The 18813-nt window shown below is 54.4% G+C and overlaps 8 protein-coding genes across 8 annotated transcripts; 3 read left to right on the top strand and 5 right to left on the bottom strand.

Moving 5' to 3' along the window:
* Positions 1-152: 152 nt before the first annotated feature.
* Positions 153-953, bottom strand: J4E90_001024 (uncharacterized protein; the record flags this gene model as incomplete). Its single annotated transcript, XM_051430616.1, has 1 exon — positions 153-953. The coding sequence occupies one exon, from the start codon at positions 951-953 to the stop codon at positions 153-155; it is 801 nt and encodes a 266-aa protein (XP_051296103.1).
* Positions 954-1552: 599 nt separating this feature from the next.
* On the bottom strand, positions 1553-3208 carry J4E90_001023 (uncharacterized protein; the record flags this gene model as incomplete). The annotated part of the gene is made up of 3 exons (XM_051430615.1): positions 1553-1662; positions 1712-2561; positions 2654-3208. The coding sequence occupies 3 exons, from the start codon at positions 3206-3208 to the stop codon at positions 1553-1555; spliced, it is 1515 nt and encodes a 504-aa protein (XP_051296102.1).
* A 431-nt stretch (positions 3209-3639) lies between these two features.
* J4E90_001022 (uncharacterized protein) lies at positions 3640-5116 on the top strand (the record flags this gene model as incomplete). Its single annotated transcript, XM_051430614.1, has 3 exons — positions 3640-3872; positions 3920-4314; positions 4368-5116. 3 exons carry the CDS (start codon positions 3640-3642, stop codon positions 5114-5116), a joined length of 1377 nt encoding a protein of 458 aa, XP_051296101.1.
* An 865-nt stretch (positions 5117-5981) lies between these two features.
* On the top strand, positions 5982-8456 carry J4E90_001021 (uncharacterized protein; the record flags this gene model as incomplete). The annotated part of the gene is made up of 4 exons (XM_051430613.1): positions 5982-6081; positions 6130-6161; positions 6215-6289; positions 6336-8456. 4 exons carry the CDS (start codon positions 5982-5984, stop codon positions 8454-8456), a joined length of 2328 nt encoding a protein of 775 aa, XP_051296100.1.
* Positions 8457-8819: 363 nt separating this feature from the next.
* On the bottom strand, positions 8820-10158 carry J4E90_001020 (uncharacterized protein; the record flags this gene model as incomplete). The annotated part of the gene is made up of 2 exons (XM_051430612.1): positions 8820-9485; positions 9541-10158. The coding sequence occupies 2 exons, from the start codon at positions 10156-10158 to the stop codon at positions 8820-8822; spliced, it is 1284 nt and encodes a 427-aa protein (XP_051296099.1).
* Positions 10159-12345: 2187 nt separating this feature from the next.
* J4E90_001019 (uncharacterized protein) lies at positions 12346-14855 on the bottom strand (the record flags this gene model as incomplete). The annotated part of the gene is made up of 2 exons (XM_051430611.1): positions 12346-14630; positions 14684-14855. The coding sequence occupies 2 exons, from the start codon at positions 14853-14855 to the stop codon at positions 12346-12348; spliced, it is 2457 nt and encodes an 818-aa protein (XP_051296098.1).
* A 2259-nt stretch (positions 14856-17114) lies between these two features.
* On the top strand, positions 17115-18063 carry J4E90_001018 (uncharacterized protein; the record flags this gene model as incomplete). The annotated part of the gene is made up of 2 exons (XM_051430610.1): positions 17115-17437; positions 17493-18063. 2 exons carry the CDS (start codon positions 17115-17117, stop codon positions 18061-18063), a joined length of 894 nt encoding a protein of 297 aa, XP_051296097.1.
* A 98-nt stretch (positions 18064-18161) lies between these two features.
* J4E90_001017 (uncharacterized protein) lies at positions 18162-18792 on the bottom strand (the record flags this gene model as incomplete). Its single annotated transcript, XM_051430609.1, has 3 exons — positions 18162-18446; positions 18501-18583; positions 18642-18792. 3 exons carry the CDS (start codon positions 18790-18792, stop codon positions 18162-18164), a joined length of 519 nt encoding a protein of 172 aa, XP_051296096.1.
* Positions 18793-18813: the final 21 nt, after the last annotated feature.

The following is an 18813-nucleotide window of genomic DNA, read 5'->3' as shown; positions in this document are numbered from 1 at the left end:
AATCGTTTCTTTCTGAATGTCCATAGAACCTTATGCTCGATCTCATTCTCTTTGATGTAGATCATGTATGCCCTGGCCGCAACCGTGCCCATGACCAACAGGATTTTGGACGTGGACATTCGGATGAACACCTGGGCGGCAGTGGCCCAGTATTATCGAAGATCGGCAGGAAGCTGGCGGAGGAGACTGAGGGAGCTGTCACCCCCAGGCACGGTCTTGCGATTCAACCGCCGGGGAAAAACGTCCACATGAAACATCGAATGCTCCCTGATATCAGCGACGTGGAAACCCATCTTTGAGTACAAAAGCCACATGGACTGGTTGGACATATCGTCGTTGGTCCCATAAGCCAAGTGCACAGTGGAGTTGACGTCAGCAGTCGGATAGGAGGACAACACCATGAGAGAGTCGTCGGAGCTCCCACAGGGTTTGACTAACAACCTCTCTGACATATCAAGCCATGCAAAGTCATCCGTGGAGTCGACCTGGTCAGGAGGGTGAAGGGCTTTCTCCGCATCGGTAGCTTGGCCCCAATGTGCATCCATTGACGCGTTTGTGTGTGGCCATGTTGTTGGATGCTTCTCGCGCACTGAGATGGTGAGCGGCGGCGATTTAGGCAGGTGGTCACGAGCTGACTGGTAGAAGTCCGCCATGGCACTGGTTGCAAGGGCGGGATAGCCGCGTTCTACCATCCTTACGACCTCCTCGCTGGTCAGCGTGGTATCCGTCAATTCTTGGTCTGTAAAGGGTAAGTAAACCCATAGCTCCCGTTCCGCTCTGGCAGCTTCTGGGTCTTCAGCAACGGCATCGTCGATGACGGGTGGCTCTGCTCCAGCATTATAGACATCCCATCCACATAGTTCATTGCTTGGGCGCTGTGTTTCCCTGGAGTCTTCTGCATCCGAACTAACTGTAGCCTTAGCTAACCTCTTTCTTTTGCCCTGCGTAACCATAGCTCTGGTAGCTCTGGCGACGGGCAAGTAGGATGCGCAGGTACGACTGGGGAGTAAGGCGGTTTGGACCGAGGCCGATGTGACAATACATAGCAGCTTCAACCGGGTCAGTTGCTGCGGCAGCTGATGAAGACGCAGGCGGCGGCGGCTTGGACTGAGGCAGATGTAAGTAAAGACAGCAGCTTCGACTGGTGCGGTACAGCATTGACAACGGCAGACGTGGGTGCACGATATTAGTGTAAGCATAGCTGCTATTCTTCTTTTTATTCCAACGATGACTGAAATGAAAAGTCCCACCATGACATGGCTGATGAATCGGTGATGGATAGCCGTGGGTATCTAAACGTGAAATGACCTGGACGCAGCGTAATAGCCATGCGTCGTATGTCGTATGGTGTTATCCTGATGCCTAAACGCCGAAAATTCCATATGCAAAATCTCCCTCCCTCATCCCATAATTGCTCCGTTATGCAACGCGTTTTGGCTTACTAACAGACCTTTGCCGATCCGCCTACCACCAACGCCGTAGATATCTCATCCAGAAGACCAAGTCGAGCCCTGACATGTCGAATTTGACAATGCAGGAAACGTTTGACTCGCTAGTTATCTTGAGCGGTCTCAATCTGGGCATATTCCTGCCAGTGGCCATCAGCGGCCTTCTTCCAGGTACGAATGCTAGCGTCATCTCCAGTAGTGACGAGAAGATCACCTGTGATAATTGTTAGTTGTGAGGTGCATGTTCGTCCGGTGTGACTTACCCATCTGCGAGAACGCGACACGCCAAACCGCTCCGTGATGATTGGTAAGCTCATCGGTCATCTCTACCTTCTGCTTGATGCGACCAGGATACTGCTCGTTCTCAATCGAAGTGTCGGGGGCCTTGGAAGCTCCAGCCAGTCCAGCTCCAATACCAGATGGGGCGTTCTGTCGATGGCCTCGCGGAGAGACTGAAAGCGGAGCGGAAGACGACGCTTCTCCAGATGCAGCGTTCCTATCTTCGGTCTGTGTTCGAAGCTCATAGATGCGAATAGCGCCGTCTTTGCTAGCTGTGGCCAAGATGTCGTAACCTCGCATAGAACCATTTGCCCAGGCTAGGTCTCGGATGATCTGACGAGCACCCTCCAGCTTCGCAACTTGGAAGAAGCGCTTGGCCTTGTCGGTGCGGAAGACGAGGACGTCTTTCATGGCAGCAACAGCGAGGGATAGCGACTTGCGGTCAAGGCCAGCGGTGATGGCGGTCCAACAGGGTAGCTTCTCTTTGTGAAAGACGACCTTGAAGCCTACCTCCTCTTGGCGCTCGGGAGGGTTGTTCTCGGAGACCCAGCGCTCTGCCAGGATAGTCCATTCATGGAGGTTGTTCTGATCCTGGGGCTCATAGACAGTGAGATAGCCGTCGCGGGTGATGAGCGCGAGCCAGGTCTCCTGCATGATGTTCTTGAAGTCCAAAGACATGAACGGCGCGTTGGTCAACGAAGGGAGTACGTAGACCAGCTTGAAGCGGTTGCCAGACATGGCCACCTCGGTGACGTCCTCTTGCCAGATCTTGCAGCGACCATCTTCACCAATACTACCAACAACCTCGCCCATGAAGGGGCCGTTCCACTTGACCTGTACATGAAGTTAGCGACGGGTCACAAAGGTGGCAAAATGGCATGCAGGTGACCGAAAGAAGATTTGCGGCTGAAGATTAGATAACTTACATCGACAATCTCGGCATCGTGAGCTTTCCAGCTCTCGACCAGGGTCCACGAATCGTCCTTCTTGTCCCAGACCTTGACGCGGTGATCTGAGCTTGCCGTGACCATGCGCGTGCCGAAGTAGTTGAAGTCGACAGCGAGTACGAGGTCCTGGTGGCCATGCGAGAAGGTCTGGAAGCTTCGCTCTGCAGCCATCTCAGCGTAGGCGCGATGCGCACACACAAAGGCCACCTCTAGTTGGTCGATGACGCGCTGCTCGACGCTGCCGGTGCTGCCGTCGGCGCAAGGCTCCTGAATCAGGGGAGCGATTAGATCCACGTGCTCGATCTCGTCTTCGAAAGCGGCGGCGATATTGAGATGCGGTCTCCGTGCAGGCGACCGTGCTTCCTCCTTGGTGGGGCCCAGCGAGGACGAATCGCTGACTGCAGCAGAGGGCAGACGCGACGCTGTCAAGTGCTGGAGGAAACTTCGCGACGCGAGATGACTGCTCACCGCATTCAGACCGTCCAGGAGCTCATCAGCCTTGGCCGAGCGGCTGGCTTGGTTGTGGTCCGCCATGTTGATGCCAATGTTCGTGGGTCTATCGTTTCGGGTTAGCAGAGCAGGAAGAAGCCGAAACAACACCTTGCCAGAATCTCTACTCACCAAACACCGCAACCACGACCTCGTGCAGATTGTGCTGCTCTGTTCGTCTCTCGCTCACTCTGCGAGCTTGTTGGTTTCGTTGCTGGAGTCGTGGATCTGTTCACAATCTTTATCTGTCAGTCTCAAGTCCACTTCGAACGATTCACGCAAAGTCACGCTCCGGGTTCAGACAAAGAGGTGGCGATTCGGCAAAACGGCAGGTCGTGACGGTGTTGCTGTGGGGAGGTTGCGCAACCGTTGTTGATATCGTCGCGACAGCAAACGGCCGGGCGGAGTCAACAGCTACAGGCGTCCACGTGCCAAGATCCGCCGTCACCTCGACATCAGACACTATCACTGTCACCATGGCGAGCGCGCTGTCATCAACAGAATCACTTTCACTGCTCTCCTTGTCGCTCGCATGTGTCGGTGTGCTGGCCAACACGCTTCACGGTGACGGTGAGCCGCTTGTTGCGTCGATAGCGCTCAGTGGTCTGGCTTTTGCATTCTGTTATGCTTTGATACGATGGCTTGGAGATGCCTTTGCGAAGCGGGGCTTCAAAGGGAAGGATCTATGTAAGCTGAAGCAGATTGAAATGTAAGTGTCAAGTACTGCACATGATGATAATCGACTAATGACGACAGCCCAGAGATGATGGGCGCGGTGTGTGCTATGGTGTACCTTTTCATCTTGATCTTTTTCATACCATGGCCGTTTTACAAGGACATTGTAGTCGCAACATCAGGCGGCGGTAACCGGGACACGATCAAGGAACTGGAGCTGATCGAGACCGGGAGGCTACTACACAGATTTCCTCACAACAAGCTTGCGTCCTATCTGTCCGCCATACTTTCTCTCCAGTCGATCGTACTGCTCGGTATTGGTGACGACCTATTCGACATAAGATGGCGACACAAGGTGCTCATTCCAGCCTTTGCAGTTATTCCCATGCTCGTGGTCTACTTTGTCGACTTTGGTGTCACGCAGATGGTCGTCCCACTACCACTCAGGCCTTACCTTGGCGAGCTCTTTGACCTGGGTATGTACTTGCATTGAGAGCTGTTTCTGAATTGCCCATTAACGTACGTTCAGGCTGGCTTTACTACGTCTACATGGCGCTGATGTCCATCTTCTCCTCGAATAGCATTAACATCTTGGCGGGCATCAACGGCATCGAGGTGGCCCAGTCTATAGTCATTGCAGTCCTGATTGTCGGCAATGATATGCTGTATCTCTCACCATTTACGACGTACCCACATCCAGCGACGGATTCGCATCTGTTTTCGCTGTATCTGCTGCTACCGTTTATCGGTGTCTCGATGGCCTTACTGATGCACAACTGGTATCCAGCAAAGGTGTTTGTGGGCGACACTTACTGTTACTTTGCAGGCATGGTCTTCGCCGTAGTAGCCATCCTCGGTCACTTCAGCAAAACGCTCATGTTGCTACTCCTACCGCAAGCGTTCAACTTTGTCTACTCGGCACCCCAACTGTTCCACATCGTACCATGTCCCCGACATCGGCTTCCGCACTTCAACGCACGGACAGGTTTACTGGAGCCCTCGCGCGTCGAATTCACCAAACCACTACGACGACCGATAGCGGAGAGCCTCAAGGTGCTGCACCGGCTTCGGATGCTCGATGTTGAGACGGATGGGAAAGGGCAGGTGGTCTCGTCGAGCAACTTTACACTAATCAACTTGTGGTTAGTATGGTTCGGTCCCATGCGGGAGGACCGCTTAGCTATGGGTTTGCTCGCGTTCCAGTTCGCGATTGGACTTGTAGGACTATTCGTGCGGCATCGTATGGCATTGCTTATCTTTACAGCGGACAACTTGTAGATGTGTGGGTAGGCATATAGACCGGTGGGTGTACTATAGTATCGTGGAACATGTAGATTACTGGGAGGATGGCTGGAGCGCATATGCTACAAGGGACCTGCCGGGAGTTTCGGCGTATTGTATTCACCCCGCGTTGATAGAAGCGATACTGGGTGGGAATAGCGATACAGTCGAAGGATCGCGGTCGGACGAGGTAGCTCGCTTGCTTATCAACGGCTATTGTTTTCTTCTTCAAACACAGCAAATTGCTTCTGCACTTGAGCTACTGTCATGTCCATTCCAGCCTCACGGAGCGTGGGTGAACATGTGGGCTGGCCAGGGCCTCGTCAGCTGTCGTCGCAACATGCTCGTCCAGTGTCAAATCGGAACGTTGGTAGACTTGCTGACGCTGCAGACGGCGGCCGGGAGGCGGTGCAGTGGGGCAGGCGCAGTGCGGGGCAGGAGCGACAGCGACCTCTCGACACGTGAATGTCGTCATTGGTTGCGGAAACAGTACCTAGAGGAGCGCTCGCAGCGCCAGAGGCGATGCGCGACAAGGTTGCCTGCATGTTATATCGCTCAAGAGCGCTATCACCGCCTGGCACCTACCAGATGTGAAGTATCGCAGCCCGACAGCGGTGGAGGCCGAGGCGGACCGTCATCATTCGCGGCGTGATTGGCGGCTGTGCCCCTCTTACCATCGACTCCGAACATCGGCCGGCATCTTTTTGTGCCTCGTTCGCCTTCCATGGATTTGAGTTCCACACGCGCCTCATTTAAGCCGATACCTGCCCTGGCCGAGCACGTCTCACTTTCTTGATCTCCAACTCTATTTTCCTGCACCTACTTTGGACTTGTTGTGCAACTTCTACCTCACATATCCAATATGCCGTCTGCTGTGAAACCGCCGCAGACCCTGTACGACAAGGTCTTCGAGGACCACATCGTCGAAGAGAAGGAAGATGGCACAATTCTGCTATATATTGGTATGACATGCGCTGTGTAGCCATTATTTCTTACTGACAGCTGCACAGACAGGCATCTTGTCCATGAAGTGACATCACCAGTAGGCAGACCTCCGAATCCGTCCTGCCTTTCCACAGACTCACACAACTACAGCAAGCTTTTGAAGGCCTCCGAAATGCCGGCCGCCGAGTGCGAAGACCGGACTGCACCCTCGCGACAGTCGACCACGTATGTGTTGCATCTTGCAGAATCCAGCAGCAGCTAACGGTAGCAGAACATCCCCACCGCGTCGCGGAAAAACCTCACTACGACCGAGAAATTCATCGAAGAGACCGACTCGCGGTTACAATGCATGACCCTCGAGGAGAACGTCAAGGCCTTCGACCTCACTTACTTCGGCCTCGACGACAAGAGGCAGGGTATTGTGCACATCATCGGACCCGAACAGGGCTTCACGCTCCCCGGTACCACCGTCGTATGCGGTGACAGCCACACATCCACACATGGCGCTTTCGGTGCCCTGGCCTTTGGTATCGGTACCAGCGAGGTCGAACACGTTCTGGCCACACAGACCATCATCACACAACGGAGCAAGAACATGAAAGTCCAGGTTGAGGGCGAGCTAGGACCTGGCGTTGGCAGCAAGGACATCATCCTGCACGTCATCGGCAAGATTGGCACGGCCGGAGGAACAGGTGCCGTCATTGAATTCTGCGGCTCGGCTATCCGCGGCTTGAGCATGGAGGCGCGCATGTCGATATGCAACATGTCAATCGAGGGCGGCGCAAGAGCCGGTATGATCGCGCCTGATCAAATTACCATCGACTATCTCAAGGGAAAGCCTCTAGCACCCAAGGTTGACAGCCCGGAGTGGAAGAAGGCATGCAGTTACTGGCTGGGTCTCAAGTCAGATGAGGGCGCCAAATACGACATTGAGGTTCTGATCGACGCAAAGGACATTGCCCCGACTGTCTCCTGGGGGACTTCACCTCAGGATGTCATCCCGATTACCGGTGTAGTACCTGGACCTGACGACTTCCAAGACGAGGTCAAGAAGCTGGCATGCGAACGCGCTCTGAAGTACATGGGTCTGACTGCCGGCACCCCAATGCAGGAGATCCCACTTGACAAGATTTTCATCGGATCTTGCACAAACGCCCGCATTGAGGACCTGCGCTCAGCTGCTCAAATCGTTGAGGGCAAGAAGGTGGCTTCCAACATTAAGCGGGCCATGATTGTGCCCGGTTCTGGCCTGGTCAAGAAGCAGGCTGAGGCAGAAGGTCTTGACAAGATCTTCAGTGATGCCGGATTTGAGTGGAGAGAAGCTGGATGCTCGATGTGCTTGGGCATGAACCCCGACATTCTTTCTCCCGGTGAGCGATGTGCTTCGACCTCGAACAGAAACTTCGAGGGCCGACAAGGTGCTGGTGGCCGAACCCATCTCATGTCACCCGCGATGGCTGCTGCCGCTGCCATTGTAGGAAACCTGGCGGATGTACGGAAACTTGCGCCACAAACGTCTGGACAAGCCAAGGGCTCACCGAAGATTGAGTTGGACGCGCAAGTCGAGCCTCCTAGCAGCGACGAAGAGCTTGAAAAGATCATGGATCTTCCTAGCTCCGGACCTCAACACACTAGCTCAAATACTGGAAGTACAGGCGGTGCCTCAGCCGGCATGCCTAAGTTCGAGACCCTCCGCGGAATCGCAGCACCTATGGACGTAGCGAACATTGATACCGATGCTATCATCCCCAAGCAGTTCCTCAAGACCATCAAGCGCTCTGGTCTTGGTAGTGCTCTCTTCCACGCATGGCGCTTCGAGGCCGGTAGTAACAAAGAGGACCCATCTTTCGTACTGAACAAGGAACCTTACCGCAACTCAAAGATCCTAGTCTGCACTGGTCCCAACTTTGGCTGCGGCTCAAGTCGTGAACACGCACCCTGGGCGCTCCTCGACTTCGGCATCAAGTGTATCATCGCCCCCTCCTTTGGCGATATCTTCTTCAACAACACGTTCAAGAACGGTATGCTCCCCATCCGAATTACCGACACCACTGTCCTACAACGCGTCGCCGACGAGGCGAACGCTGGCAAGGAGATTGAGGTCGACCTCCCCAACCAAGTCATCCGCTCTGCCGACGGAACCGAACTTGCCAAGTTTGACGTCGAGGAGTTCAGGAAACACTGTCTTGTCAACGGACTGGATGATATTGGTCTGACCATGGCCAACGTTGACAAGATTGAGAAGCACGAGCAGAAGCGCACAGCTGTCTGGCCTTGGCTGGATGGAAGTGGCTTCCTGAAGAGACATGGACGCGGACCAGTCAAGGTACAGGCTCAACCTGTGCCAAAGACCAATCGAGGAGAGGAGATCACCGAACCACTGGAGTGGTAGAAGGTATATTACGAGGGTAAAAGTCGGACTTTAGTCAATCTCTTTGGAGTTTTGTATAATCTGGCGAGCGGCTGCTCTGCGGACTTTGGATTAGGGTGTTTATGTTGGGACCAAGATATCATGTGAAATGAAATGCCATATATGAATGATCTAGTTTTCGCACCTGACTGCACTGCGCCTGAGCAATGCTTTGATTTGTTCTTTTGCTCGAGTTGGTATGCGCGAAACCAGCTTTTGAGGTATATCGCACTTCGCAGACCATGCATAACGCATCAACGCCAGAACACCCAAGACCCCAAGATAGAGTTCCGTCTCGTATCGATACAAATCTCCCTTTGAACAAGGCGCATGAGACATTGTGTCTTACCGCCCCTGCTGCCCAGCCAGTCCCGGTCCGTCTCTCGTCCAGCCACTCTTTCGCATGCCCTCTTCAATCCTGCCCCAGATCCTCTCCACAACCTCTCTGTCCCTCCATCTGCCCTTTTCACTGCCTGTCCATTTATCCACACCCACGGGTAGCACACCCCTGCCCAATTGCTTCACCGTCTCTGGCGGCTCTTCAGAACTCCAGCCGACGAATATGCCCGGGTAGTTTGCAAACAACTCTGCGGGCTGTGTGTATTTGTAGCTCTTGAACTGCCAGAGCTGGCCAGTAGTAAAGATGGCGACCACACGGCCCCAGTATGTGGGCTTGAAACTGGCGGTGGAATCGACGCAGATGAAAGTCAGGGGTTGTGAGGAGATGGACGGGAGGAGACGTTGGATTTGTATCATGTTCGCGGAGGCGGATGTGCTGGACGAGTCTGTGGTGTTTGGTGGGACAAAGACACCGTCGCTGAGGAATGTCTTTGCGTTCGAGGTGCGCAGGAGGGAGGAGGCGGATGGGGAGAGGAGGATGATGGGTTGTAGACGGCGTTGAGGTCGTTTCTGGAGATTGGCAACAAGGGCGGGCTGGGGTGCGGGTAGCTTGTTGGCATCGGGGCGTGAGCGGAGGAATGTGCTGGCGATCTTGCGGTAAGGCGAGAAGTCCTGCAAAGTGTCAGTCTGTGGCAGTAAGAGGATCAGAGAGCTGGTTGACACGTACGACGTTCTTGGAGCCCCTCAACACGCTGTTGTGGTCTCCCATCTTCCTCTCTCCGTCGTAGATCTGCAGTAACCGCGCATCCACCATCTTGCCTGCTGATCCTACTTTGGCACCCCTTCCTCCATCGACGGGGACGCCCTTGCCGCCTGCAATAGCCGCCGCATCGCCGGCGGCAGCACTGAGCGCGCCCCCATCTATAGCAGCGATGCTATCACTGCTCTCCGTCTCTCCACTCAACCAAGCGATGAGCTCAATCTTCTGCGCAAAGGTGAGATTCTGCACGCTGCCTCCCGCGCCGCTCGGCAGCTCCTCGTTGAGCGTCTGGACAGCGGCGAAGTAGTCGGTGACGGAGGCGTCCTTGTTCAGCCACGCGAAGTAGCAGCTGCGCAAGTCAACCGCCTTGCCGTCTGGCGCAAACCGCGTCGGCGTGCTCAGCGCAAACACTCGGTGGTCGCCCGAATCAGTATTGAAGGAGACATGTGTTGCGACGGCGAGATCCGCGACGGTATCGGCGGGTGTGGGTTCGGCGCTCGTGGTCAGGATGGGTGTTGCGCTGGCCTTGATGCTCAGGCGGAGGTTGTAGAGCGCATCTGCGACTTCGGCTTCTGCTGCGGCCATTCTGGGGCGATTGGCGCGTCGTGCGCGTGCGGGAGAGGTTGAGGACTGGGGGGTTGCGGTTCTTTGGCGTTGAAGGTGAAGCTTGATGCAGGTCGCGACTATGCGATTGTACTTTTGGGGAAGGATGCCGGGGTTTCTCCGATTGGAACGTGCCTCGGGCTTCCAACGCCTGCTTCGCCCTCGCCAACAACATCTCTCACACTCGGGCCACATTATCGCATCATTCCCTCTAATACTACTGCTTACGGATCACAAGGGGATCGATAGCGAAACTCGTGAAGACGAAGCCTTTGCTCAATTGTGAGTTGGAGCAGACGCATGCGGACAATGACTTGCACGCGCAAATAAAGCCCACTCTAAAGACGACGTTGATGTTGGCCCAGACCCTCTGTAAGTGATGAGAACTGCTTTTACCTCCAGGGTAAGGCATGTTCTGCATTACAATCAATACGAACTGAACGTCTCCATTACGCAACCTTGAGGGCATGCTTGAGAAGCAACATTGCATTAGGACGGAAAGATGAAAGTAATTTGTACTCATCATTACAGGATATTTACGTGTATGCAATAGAATCCGCTATCGCCGTCATCTATCATCCGCCGCCCATAAATTCATCACTTCCCTAACCCCTTCACCGAAGATTCCCGAGTTTCTACTGCACCAACACGCCGAAGTGACATTGACACCGACACATAATCGGGCAACCTTTCGTTAATGCACAAGGCAGCGCGAGTTGGATTCCCAGAAACTCATCGCCGTTCCCGAGCCTCCACTGCAGTAAGGTGCGCCGTGACGGTGACCGCCAGCCATCTCAGAACCCGAAGTCGCTGGAGTGACATCGTGCCGACACATGTTCGGGTGACCTTCCATTAAGGCACAAGGCCATGCTGCTCACGTCTGAGGGGCCGTTGGTCGGACGGGCGACTGCAGCTAGGGCTGATGGAACTCGGTGAGTACATGAAGAAGATGAGAACTTGATCTGCATGTTGTCAGTGAGGTACATTGGAGCGAAGGGAAGCTAACTTACATTTTGCTGCTAGCTACGGGCGAAGTTCGAGTGAGTGCAGGTGATGACCGTGAATGTCGAAAGTGATGTCGACGGAGATAAGGAAGTGATGTCGACCAAAATGTGGTGGATATCCGCAGGCGATATTTGCAGGTAGAAAGCTGCTGTTATTGAGATCTTGTTGATTGAGTGGCGATGTCGGCGAAAGACGACGATGGTGATCTGTTGCTCGCTGGTTTGGAAGTTGTCGTAGTGCTCGCTCGCGGTTGATGAGAGCTGGACTCACTTCGAAACGTTAGCAACACAAAACGGGGGAAGGAGCTGATATACTTGTAGCTGCTGACGCTGCGATTGCAATATCATCCCGGGGTGAGCAAGGGGAGTACCGCTTAAGCTTGCGCAGCAGTAGCGACGTGAGGGCTAGGTGCGGTCATGGTGTTGAGGGATCTTGACAAAACAAAAGTGTTTCTGAACTCGAGGAATTGGAGAGCGTGTGATAGAAGTGATGGGGACTAGGCGGGCAGCGTTGTTTACATAGCCAACTCAGCAGCGCTCGCTTTGCTGTCACATGTCATCCAGAATAGACCCTGATTGCCCAGGTGTCGTAAACCGCGCACGCGAAAAGTGGGGCTTACGGTAGTGCTCGCAATTCCCAGACAGGTCTTCATAGTAAATAGGTGAGTTCGGGTCTTCGTCTGGCCTGCCGACGACAGCCGCTGGGACCTCGTAGGAAGGGTTGCCTAACACTAGCGTTCGAGCTCAAATTAGATTGCGTCATAACTTCGTCTTCTTGGTGTGGTGAAGGTGAAGGCGAAGGTGAAGGTGAGGGTCGATAAGGCACTTGTGCTTGCATACTAATGTACGACTACCTATCCATACATTTGCTGACTGTATACACTGTAACAAGAAACTTACTCTTATAGCTGTAGAGAACCGCGACAATCCACTAAACTCTGCATGACGGATGTGTAGTGAAAGACTGAAGCCCATGTCTACGCCAGAGTGCAGCACACTCATCGAGCAAAAGGTTGCTGAGTCACTTTTGGGGTACAAGTCATACGATCAGTATGAAAATATATGCGGTGTTCAAAGGCAAATGTCAGAGGTGAAAGTTATACATTATCATAACTATATCATTAAAGTAAAGGTAGATGCTAATCTCTTCTTTTGGAGTAGCTATCTACTGTCCAACAACGGTGAAGCTGTCCTGGACCTTCAGGTCTCGGCTGCTCAGTCCGACCCAGATCGTGAACTCGCCCTCGGGAATGACCCACTGCTGGCTGACAATGTCCCAGTAGCTCAGATCCCTGCGCTGAAGCTCGAAGCTGACGGTCTCCTTGTCGCCCTTCTCAAGGTATACCTTCTCGAAGCCACGGAGCTGGCGGATAGGTGTACCGGCTGGGGCGGAAGAGGGAAGGCCGACGTAGAGCTGGGGAACGGTGGCACCGGCACAGTCACCGGTGTTGGCAACGGAGACAGTGACGTTGTAGAGAGACTCCCACAGAGCGGGGTTACCGCCGGGCTGGATGGGCAGCTGCTCGGGCATGGATGTGATGTTGTGCTCCAGAGGGGAAGACTCAATGTCGGAGATCTCAAATGTGGTGTATGAGAGACCGAAACCGAACTCGTAACGGACAGACATGTTCTGGAGGTCGAAGTGGCGGTAGTCAATCTCGAGCTTCTCGTCGAACCAGCTCTGCCAGTCGGCAAATCCGGTGGTGTTGATGGCGGTAGTGGGAGGCGCATTCCAGTCATCACCGTTCTCGGCAATGGTGTAAGGAAGGTGACCAGAGGGGTTTACGTGTCCGTACAGGATGTCAACGAGCGAGTTTCCAGACTCTTGGCCGGGGAAATGGGCAGCAAGGATAGCGGTAACGTTGGGGTGGTCAGCCCATGGCAAAGTGTTGACACCGGCAGAGTGGGTAACAACGACAGTGTTGTTGCAGTAAGACGCGACAGACTCGACAACATCATCACCCTCCCAGTCAGATCCCAGGTGGGCACGGTCATCGCCTTCCTCAGCCCAAGTCTTGAGCATAACAATGCAGACTTCGGGGACAGCGCGGGGAATGACAAGGGTGCTGACGTTGTTGGCGATGATGTGAGTGTTGTTGAGGAAGAACTGAGTGATACCGCCATCCGCGGCGACACGGTTCTGGATGGCACGGAGAGGGGTGACCATGTAGGTGAACTGGCCGGTACCTGAGCCACCGCCAGCGAGAATGCTACCGTATTCGTAGTTCTGCTGGTTGATGACAGAGCTGCGTGCTGGGTCGCCTGCGTCGTTACCGAAGATAGCGACGTTCTGGGGAGCCTTGAGAGGCAGAGTGCGGTCGACGTTCTTGAGGAGGACGCTGCCAGCGGCACCATGGCGGCGGATAAGCTCGCCGTGGTTGCCACGGACATCACGGCTGACTTCGCCGGTGAGATTGTACTCGCGGGACCATGTGCTACGGGGCGAGAAGGTGTTCAGATCAGCGCCTGAGGGGTCAGCCGAGGGGAAGTCCTGGTCTTGGCCGAGTTGGAAGTAAGGGGTCATGATACGCATGACCATGTCGTCGATGCGGGAAACATCAACGGTGCCGTTGTTGACAGCAGCAGTGACGTTGCCGCCAAAGTATGAAGGGAGGCCAAAGTTCAAACCGTAGGCACCAAGTCCACCGGGCATGTTCATGTCCAGACCGGCCTCGATAGAGGCAACACCAGAGTGAGTGGCACCCCAGTCAGACATGATGTAGCCCTGGAAGCCAAGCTCAGTCTTGAGCAGACCGTTCTGCGAGGCGGAGTTCTGGCATCCGTAAGAGCCGTTGATGCGCTGGTAAGAGCACATGAAGCTGGCAGCGCGGGCCTTGGCAGCATTGGCGAAAGGCCACATGTAAAGCTCGTGCATGGTGCGGTCATCGATGTTGGAAGAGAGAGCTGCCGTAGTCTGCTCGGTGTTGTCGTTCTCGTCTTCGTAGAGCGGGTTTCGCATGATCTCTTGCTCATTGCCAATCCAGTGCTTTGCGCAGGCTTGCACACCGGCATCCTGGATTCCGTTGATGGTCTCCTCCATTGCCACACCACTGAGGTAAGGGTCAGAGGAGAATCCCTCCCAGTTACGGCCTGCATAGGCGGAACGTCCGAGAGGACCAGCGACGGGACCCAAGAAGACCTGGGAGCCCTTGGCCTTGAACTCGGCGCCCATGGCATGACCACGCTCGTACATGATGTCCTTGTCCCATGTGGCTCCGGCAGAGACACCAGCGGAGAAAACGCTGGCGTAGTCTGCAACACGAATTCCAAGAGGACCATCCTGAAGACACAGACCGGGGAAACCAAGACGAGGGATAGCAACAATGTTGCCAACGCAAGGTCCGGCTTGGCCAGTGACCATGTCAGCCTTCTCCTCGAGCGTGAGCTGGGCTACGAAAGCTTTCGCCTTCTCAAGACCCATCTCCCAGCCACCAGCGCCGGTGATGTTTGCTGTAGAGCATTAGATTGGTTACGAGCGAGGTTGGTGATGTAGGATAACTTACGCGACGGGTAGACAGCTGGTGAGGAGCCATACTCGGTCAAGATGGTGGTGTTGAGCGGCTGTACGTACTCAAACGCATCTTCATCGCGGCCACCGCCTTCGAAGTTCTGAGCATTGACTGCTGCCAGGAGGACAGAGCCCGAAAGTACGGCCGAGACAAGGGAAGGTGCCATGATTCTGGATTGTCGAGGGTGAATCGAGTGCCCGGATGACCATCATCGTTGTGCACAGCAGCACTTATATACTGCTCTTCTCTCGGCGCATACTCGTCCGCCCGGTGGCAGTCCTCGTCCCGATCAAAAGGCTAGAAGCCGATGTGGCAGCCACCACCATGTCCCGAAGTTTGCCCGTGCGGGTTGCGGAGTCTCCACACCTCCGTACCATACCAGTGTTGTCCTGGTATTAAGGCGCACGACGTCATCTCAAGGCTGCGTAGCGGTTGCCAAGCGGGCGGTCGGACGTGTGCATGCGCGTCGGCAGATGGTTGTGGAGTAGAAAACGAAGAGGTCGGAGCCGGGAACATTGACTCGCGATGATTTGCGGGGATCGTGAGGTTGGCTCATGACTCGCGACTGAGAGTCGCCTTGCATTGCTGCTGCAGTCGAACTGGCAGGGTTAGCTTCCTGGGGACGAATCCTGGATGATGCTGCTACTGTGTACATCCACGTGCCGTGAACCACAGCTTTGGTACTGGCAGTTTGATCGAAGAACGTTCCACGAAACAATCTCCGCAGAATACCGGTACACCTTCCATCACGACTCGCGCATATGGGGAAGTGCGCGAAATACGACAGTACACGACTAAGCTCCACGCCTCCAAGCTTGTCTGTTTATCCTAAAGCGGGGCGAGATCTTGGGTATTGTGTCTTGCCGACGAAAAGTCCCGAGAGGCATCGGTAGGCATCGTCACGAGGCTCATGGGTAACAGAAATTTTCGGTGCATGGAGCAAGCGTCGGACCCAGTGGAGGTATTCGGTAGGCGCTAAGCCAGCAGAAGGAATGCACCCTTGGGAACCCCAGCATCGTGACATGGCGATCGCTCCGGAGCTCCACAAGTCACTTCCCCGCAAACGTCCTGGGCCGAAGTTGAGCCTCAAGTCGGGCTTAGATCGTCAGGTCGAGTTGTTGACATGATAAAAAACCTCGCATCGCGGTTGCCGAGAGCCGTTCATAGGTGCGGATGCTGCATCGAAATTGCCCAGGTCTACGGGTGTGTCCATGTAGGGTGCACTACATACGTAACAGTGCAGGAGTTGATGACCCAGCGGGAGGCTCTGGGCCTAGAATACGAAGTACAGACTGGTTGAGTGTGTATGAAGCTGGGCTCCGAGTACCAGGATGAGAACGTGACTTGGATTCGTAAGTATGCGCAGATGGATAACCGGGCATCCATACAGGGAATGTCCTTCCCCCTGTGCAAGCCCTTCAGCAGCGACACGAACTGATCAGGGCTTGCACTCATGACTTCTCGGTGATTTACGAGATTTGACATTCGATAGCTTTGTACCTGACAGTTGCTGGTACCCAGGTTCTGTTCTCGAGCTGTGCTCAGTCAAGAGTGTCTCCACTTAGCAGAAAGTAGCAAAGGTTAACCTTGTACAAGGCCGTAGTGTAGCTGCGACATCACTATGGAAGGACAGGGGACCTCTGGCTTTCACGAATGTTTGTTCGACTTTGCCTTGCATCTGCATGTCTTTCGTCCCTGACGGCATGCTTCTCTTCCACCCAGGTACAGGGTAGACTTCGGATTTCCAAACAGGTCGATCAACTACAACGATCGGAACAATACCTTCTCAATGTGTCTGGGTCAAAAACAGCTATACGGGAAACTGGAGTAGAGAACGGAAAGGAGTTGTCTCATACTCAGTTCGTTACGCGAAAGTCGCTGCTATCGTCGTCTGGATTGATGATGTGTGATGGGCGAGACGTCTCGACTAATCTGGAAGCGAAGGTGAGGGCTATATTGCTCTTGATAATGTTGGGTCTGCTCACAAAGATTCAAAGACTCAATGCCGGTTTGCGGATGGTATAGAAGCACGTCGATTGCTCCAGCCGTCTTCGGAACTGAAAGGTTGAATACATGCGCCTGAATATAGCTAGGAACAAGACTGAACGTCAAGCACTGTCGGAATTATACCGCAACACTCGCAGGAACGATCAATGTGTAATGCGTGAGAGGCGCACCAGGTCTTCATCGTGCCGGCAGACTCGTGTTCTCTGGTTGAGTGTTTGATGTCGCGCCAGGAATGACGATGGACCAGATCAAGAGCTGTGCCGTCGCGGTGCCTCGGCTAACTGCGGTCTATCAGCGATGAGGTCGCCAAACATGCCGCGCACAACGTCGACGCTCCAGCTCCAGACTTGAATATCTCTGGGCGGAAAGACTACGGAACCATCGCAGTCGCACAAAAAACATCCTAAATACGATCGAAATGCCCCTCCTCCGCCTCAACCCCCGCGTCCTACACCGCGCCGTTGGAATTCGCGGCTATGCGACTGCCCAAGCCCCGGCTATAAACGTCACAAACGTCCCAGCACCACACTGCGGAAGCATACGAATACTCTCGCTCAACCGGCCCGCGGCACGCAATGCGATATCACGGCAACTGCTCACAGAGCTGACGCAACAAGTGAGCAGCCTACACAATGAGGGGGACCAGGGATCAACGCGGGCGTTGATTTTGGCGAGCGATATAGAGACAAGTTTCTGCGCGGGCGCGGACCTCAAGGAGAGGGCTACGTTTACCCAGGAAGAGTATGTCTAGTATCATAACGGTCACATGAGACGAGCGACAGCTAACGGATGGCAGCACATCCAACTTCTTAACCACACTACGAGGAACATTCGCGTCGATATCGCAATTACCCATCCCCACAATCTCTGCTTTGGCAGCACCGGCTTTCGGCGGCGGCCTCGAGCTAGCCCTTACCACACACATGCGTGTCTTCGCGTCCACCACGACCGTCGCCCTCCCCGAGACGCGTCTTGCCATCCTTCCTGGCGCGGGAGGAACATATCGTCTGCCCGCTTTGATCGGCCTCTCGCGCGCACGAGACATGATCTTGACAGGCCGCCGTGTTGCCGCGCCAGAAGCCTACTTCCTGGGGCTGTGCGACCGGTTAGTAGAGATCACGGCAGAGGATGTGCAACAAGAAGGGGCTGCGCGGAAGAAGGTCCTGAACGAAGCGATTAGACTAGCAAGGGAGATATGTGAAGGTGGACCGATAGCGATCAAGGCCGCGCTTCAGGCGGTTGAGGGATGCGCGTTGGGCGAGAAGGCTGAGAATGCTGCATACGAGCTTGTGGTCAGGACAAATGATAGGGACGAGGCGCTTGTCGCGTTCAAGGAGAAGAGAAAGCCCGTGTTCAAGGGAGAATAATCGAATGTTAGTGGCGCTGGTCAAGTGCTGAGATATGCGCCTCTGGCCTGAGTCAACATGCTTCATTGATGCCCTGTACGAGTGCTATACACGCTGCTTCACATCTTGCTCTTGATCTCCTCCAGCAGCTTGCTCAATTCGCTCTTGTCCGCTTCCTTAGTTGGCCACTCAATCCCGAGACCCTCCTGTTGGTTCGGCTTTGGAATCAGGTGGAAGTGTACGTGATCCACGAGCTGGTGGGCAATCCTTCCATTGTTCTGTAGGATGTTGTAGTCTTGGATGTTCTGCGCGATAGCAATTCGCTTCGTGACGGAGAGGACTTCGGCGAGCTGGTCGTCGGGAATGTCGTGGAGCTTTGCGCCGTGGTATTTGGGGATGATGAGCTAGGCGGCACATTAGTCTTGGCTGGTCGATACTGGAGGAACTGGAAAGCATACAGAGTGGCCTTTGCTCAAAGGACCGATGTCAAGGAAAGCAAGTGTCTTCTCGCTCTCGAAGATCTTCATCGAAGGGATCTCGCCTGATCTTTCTGTTAGCCATTGTCGATTGAGAGGATAGCCAAGCTAAGAGGTTGTTACCCTTGATGATCTTGCAGAAGATGCATGCAGCGGAGGACATTGTGGTACTCGTGAAATGGATAGTTGGTTGGTTGGTACGGGTCTGGTCGGTGAATGAAGATGACGCAGCGAGCTTATGCTTGAGAACGAAGTGGGGTTGACCGAGGGACATGTGGGGTAGCTGTTTGGCGGG

This window comes from Alternaria incomplexa, assembly GCF_024043165.1.
Source record: "Alternaria incomplexa strain BMP 0042 chromosome Unknown scaffold_1, whole genome shotgun sequence".
In the NCBI taxonomy this organism is placed as follows: domain Eukaryota; kingdom Fungi; phylum Ascomycota; class Dothideomycetes; order Pleosporales; family Pleosporaceae; genus Alternaria; species Alternaria incomplexa.
This window is presented reverse-complemented; position numbering and strand designations above follow the sequence as displayed.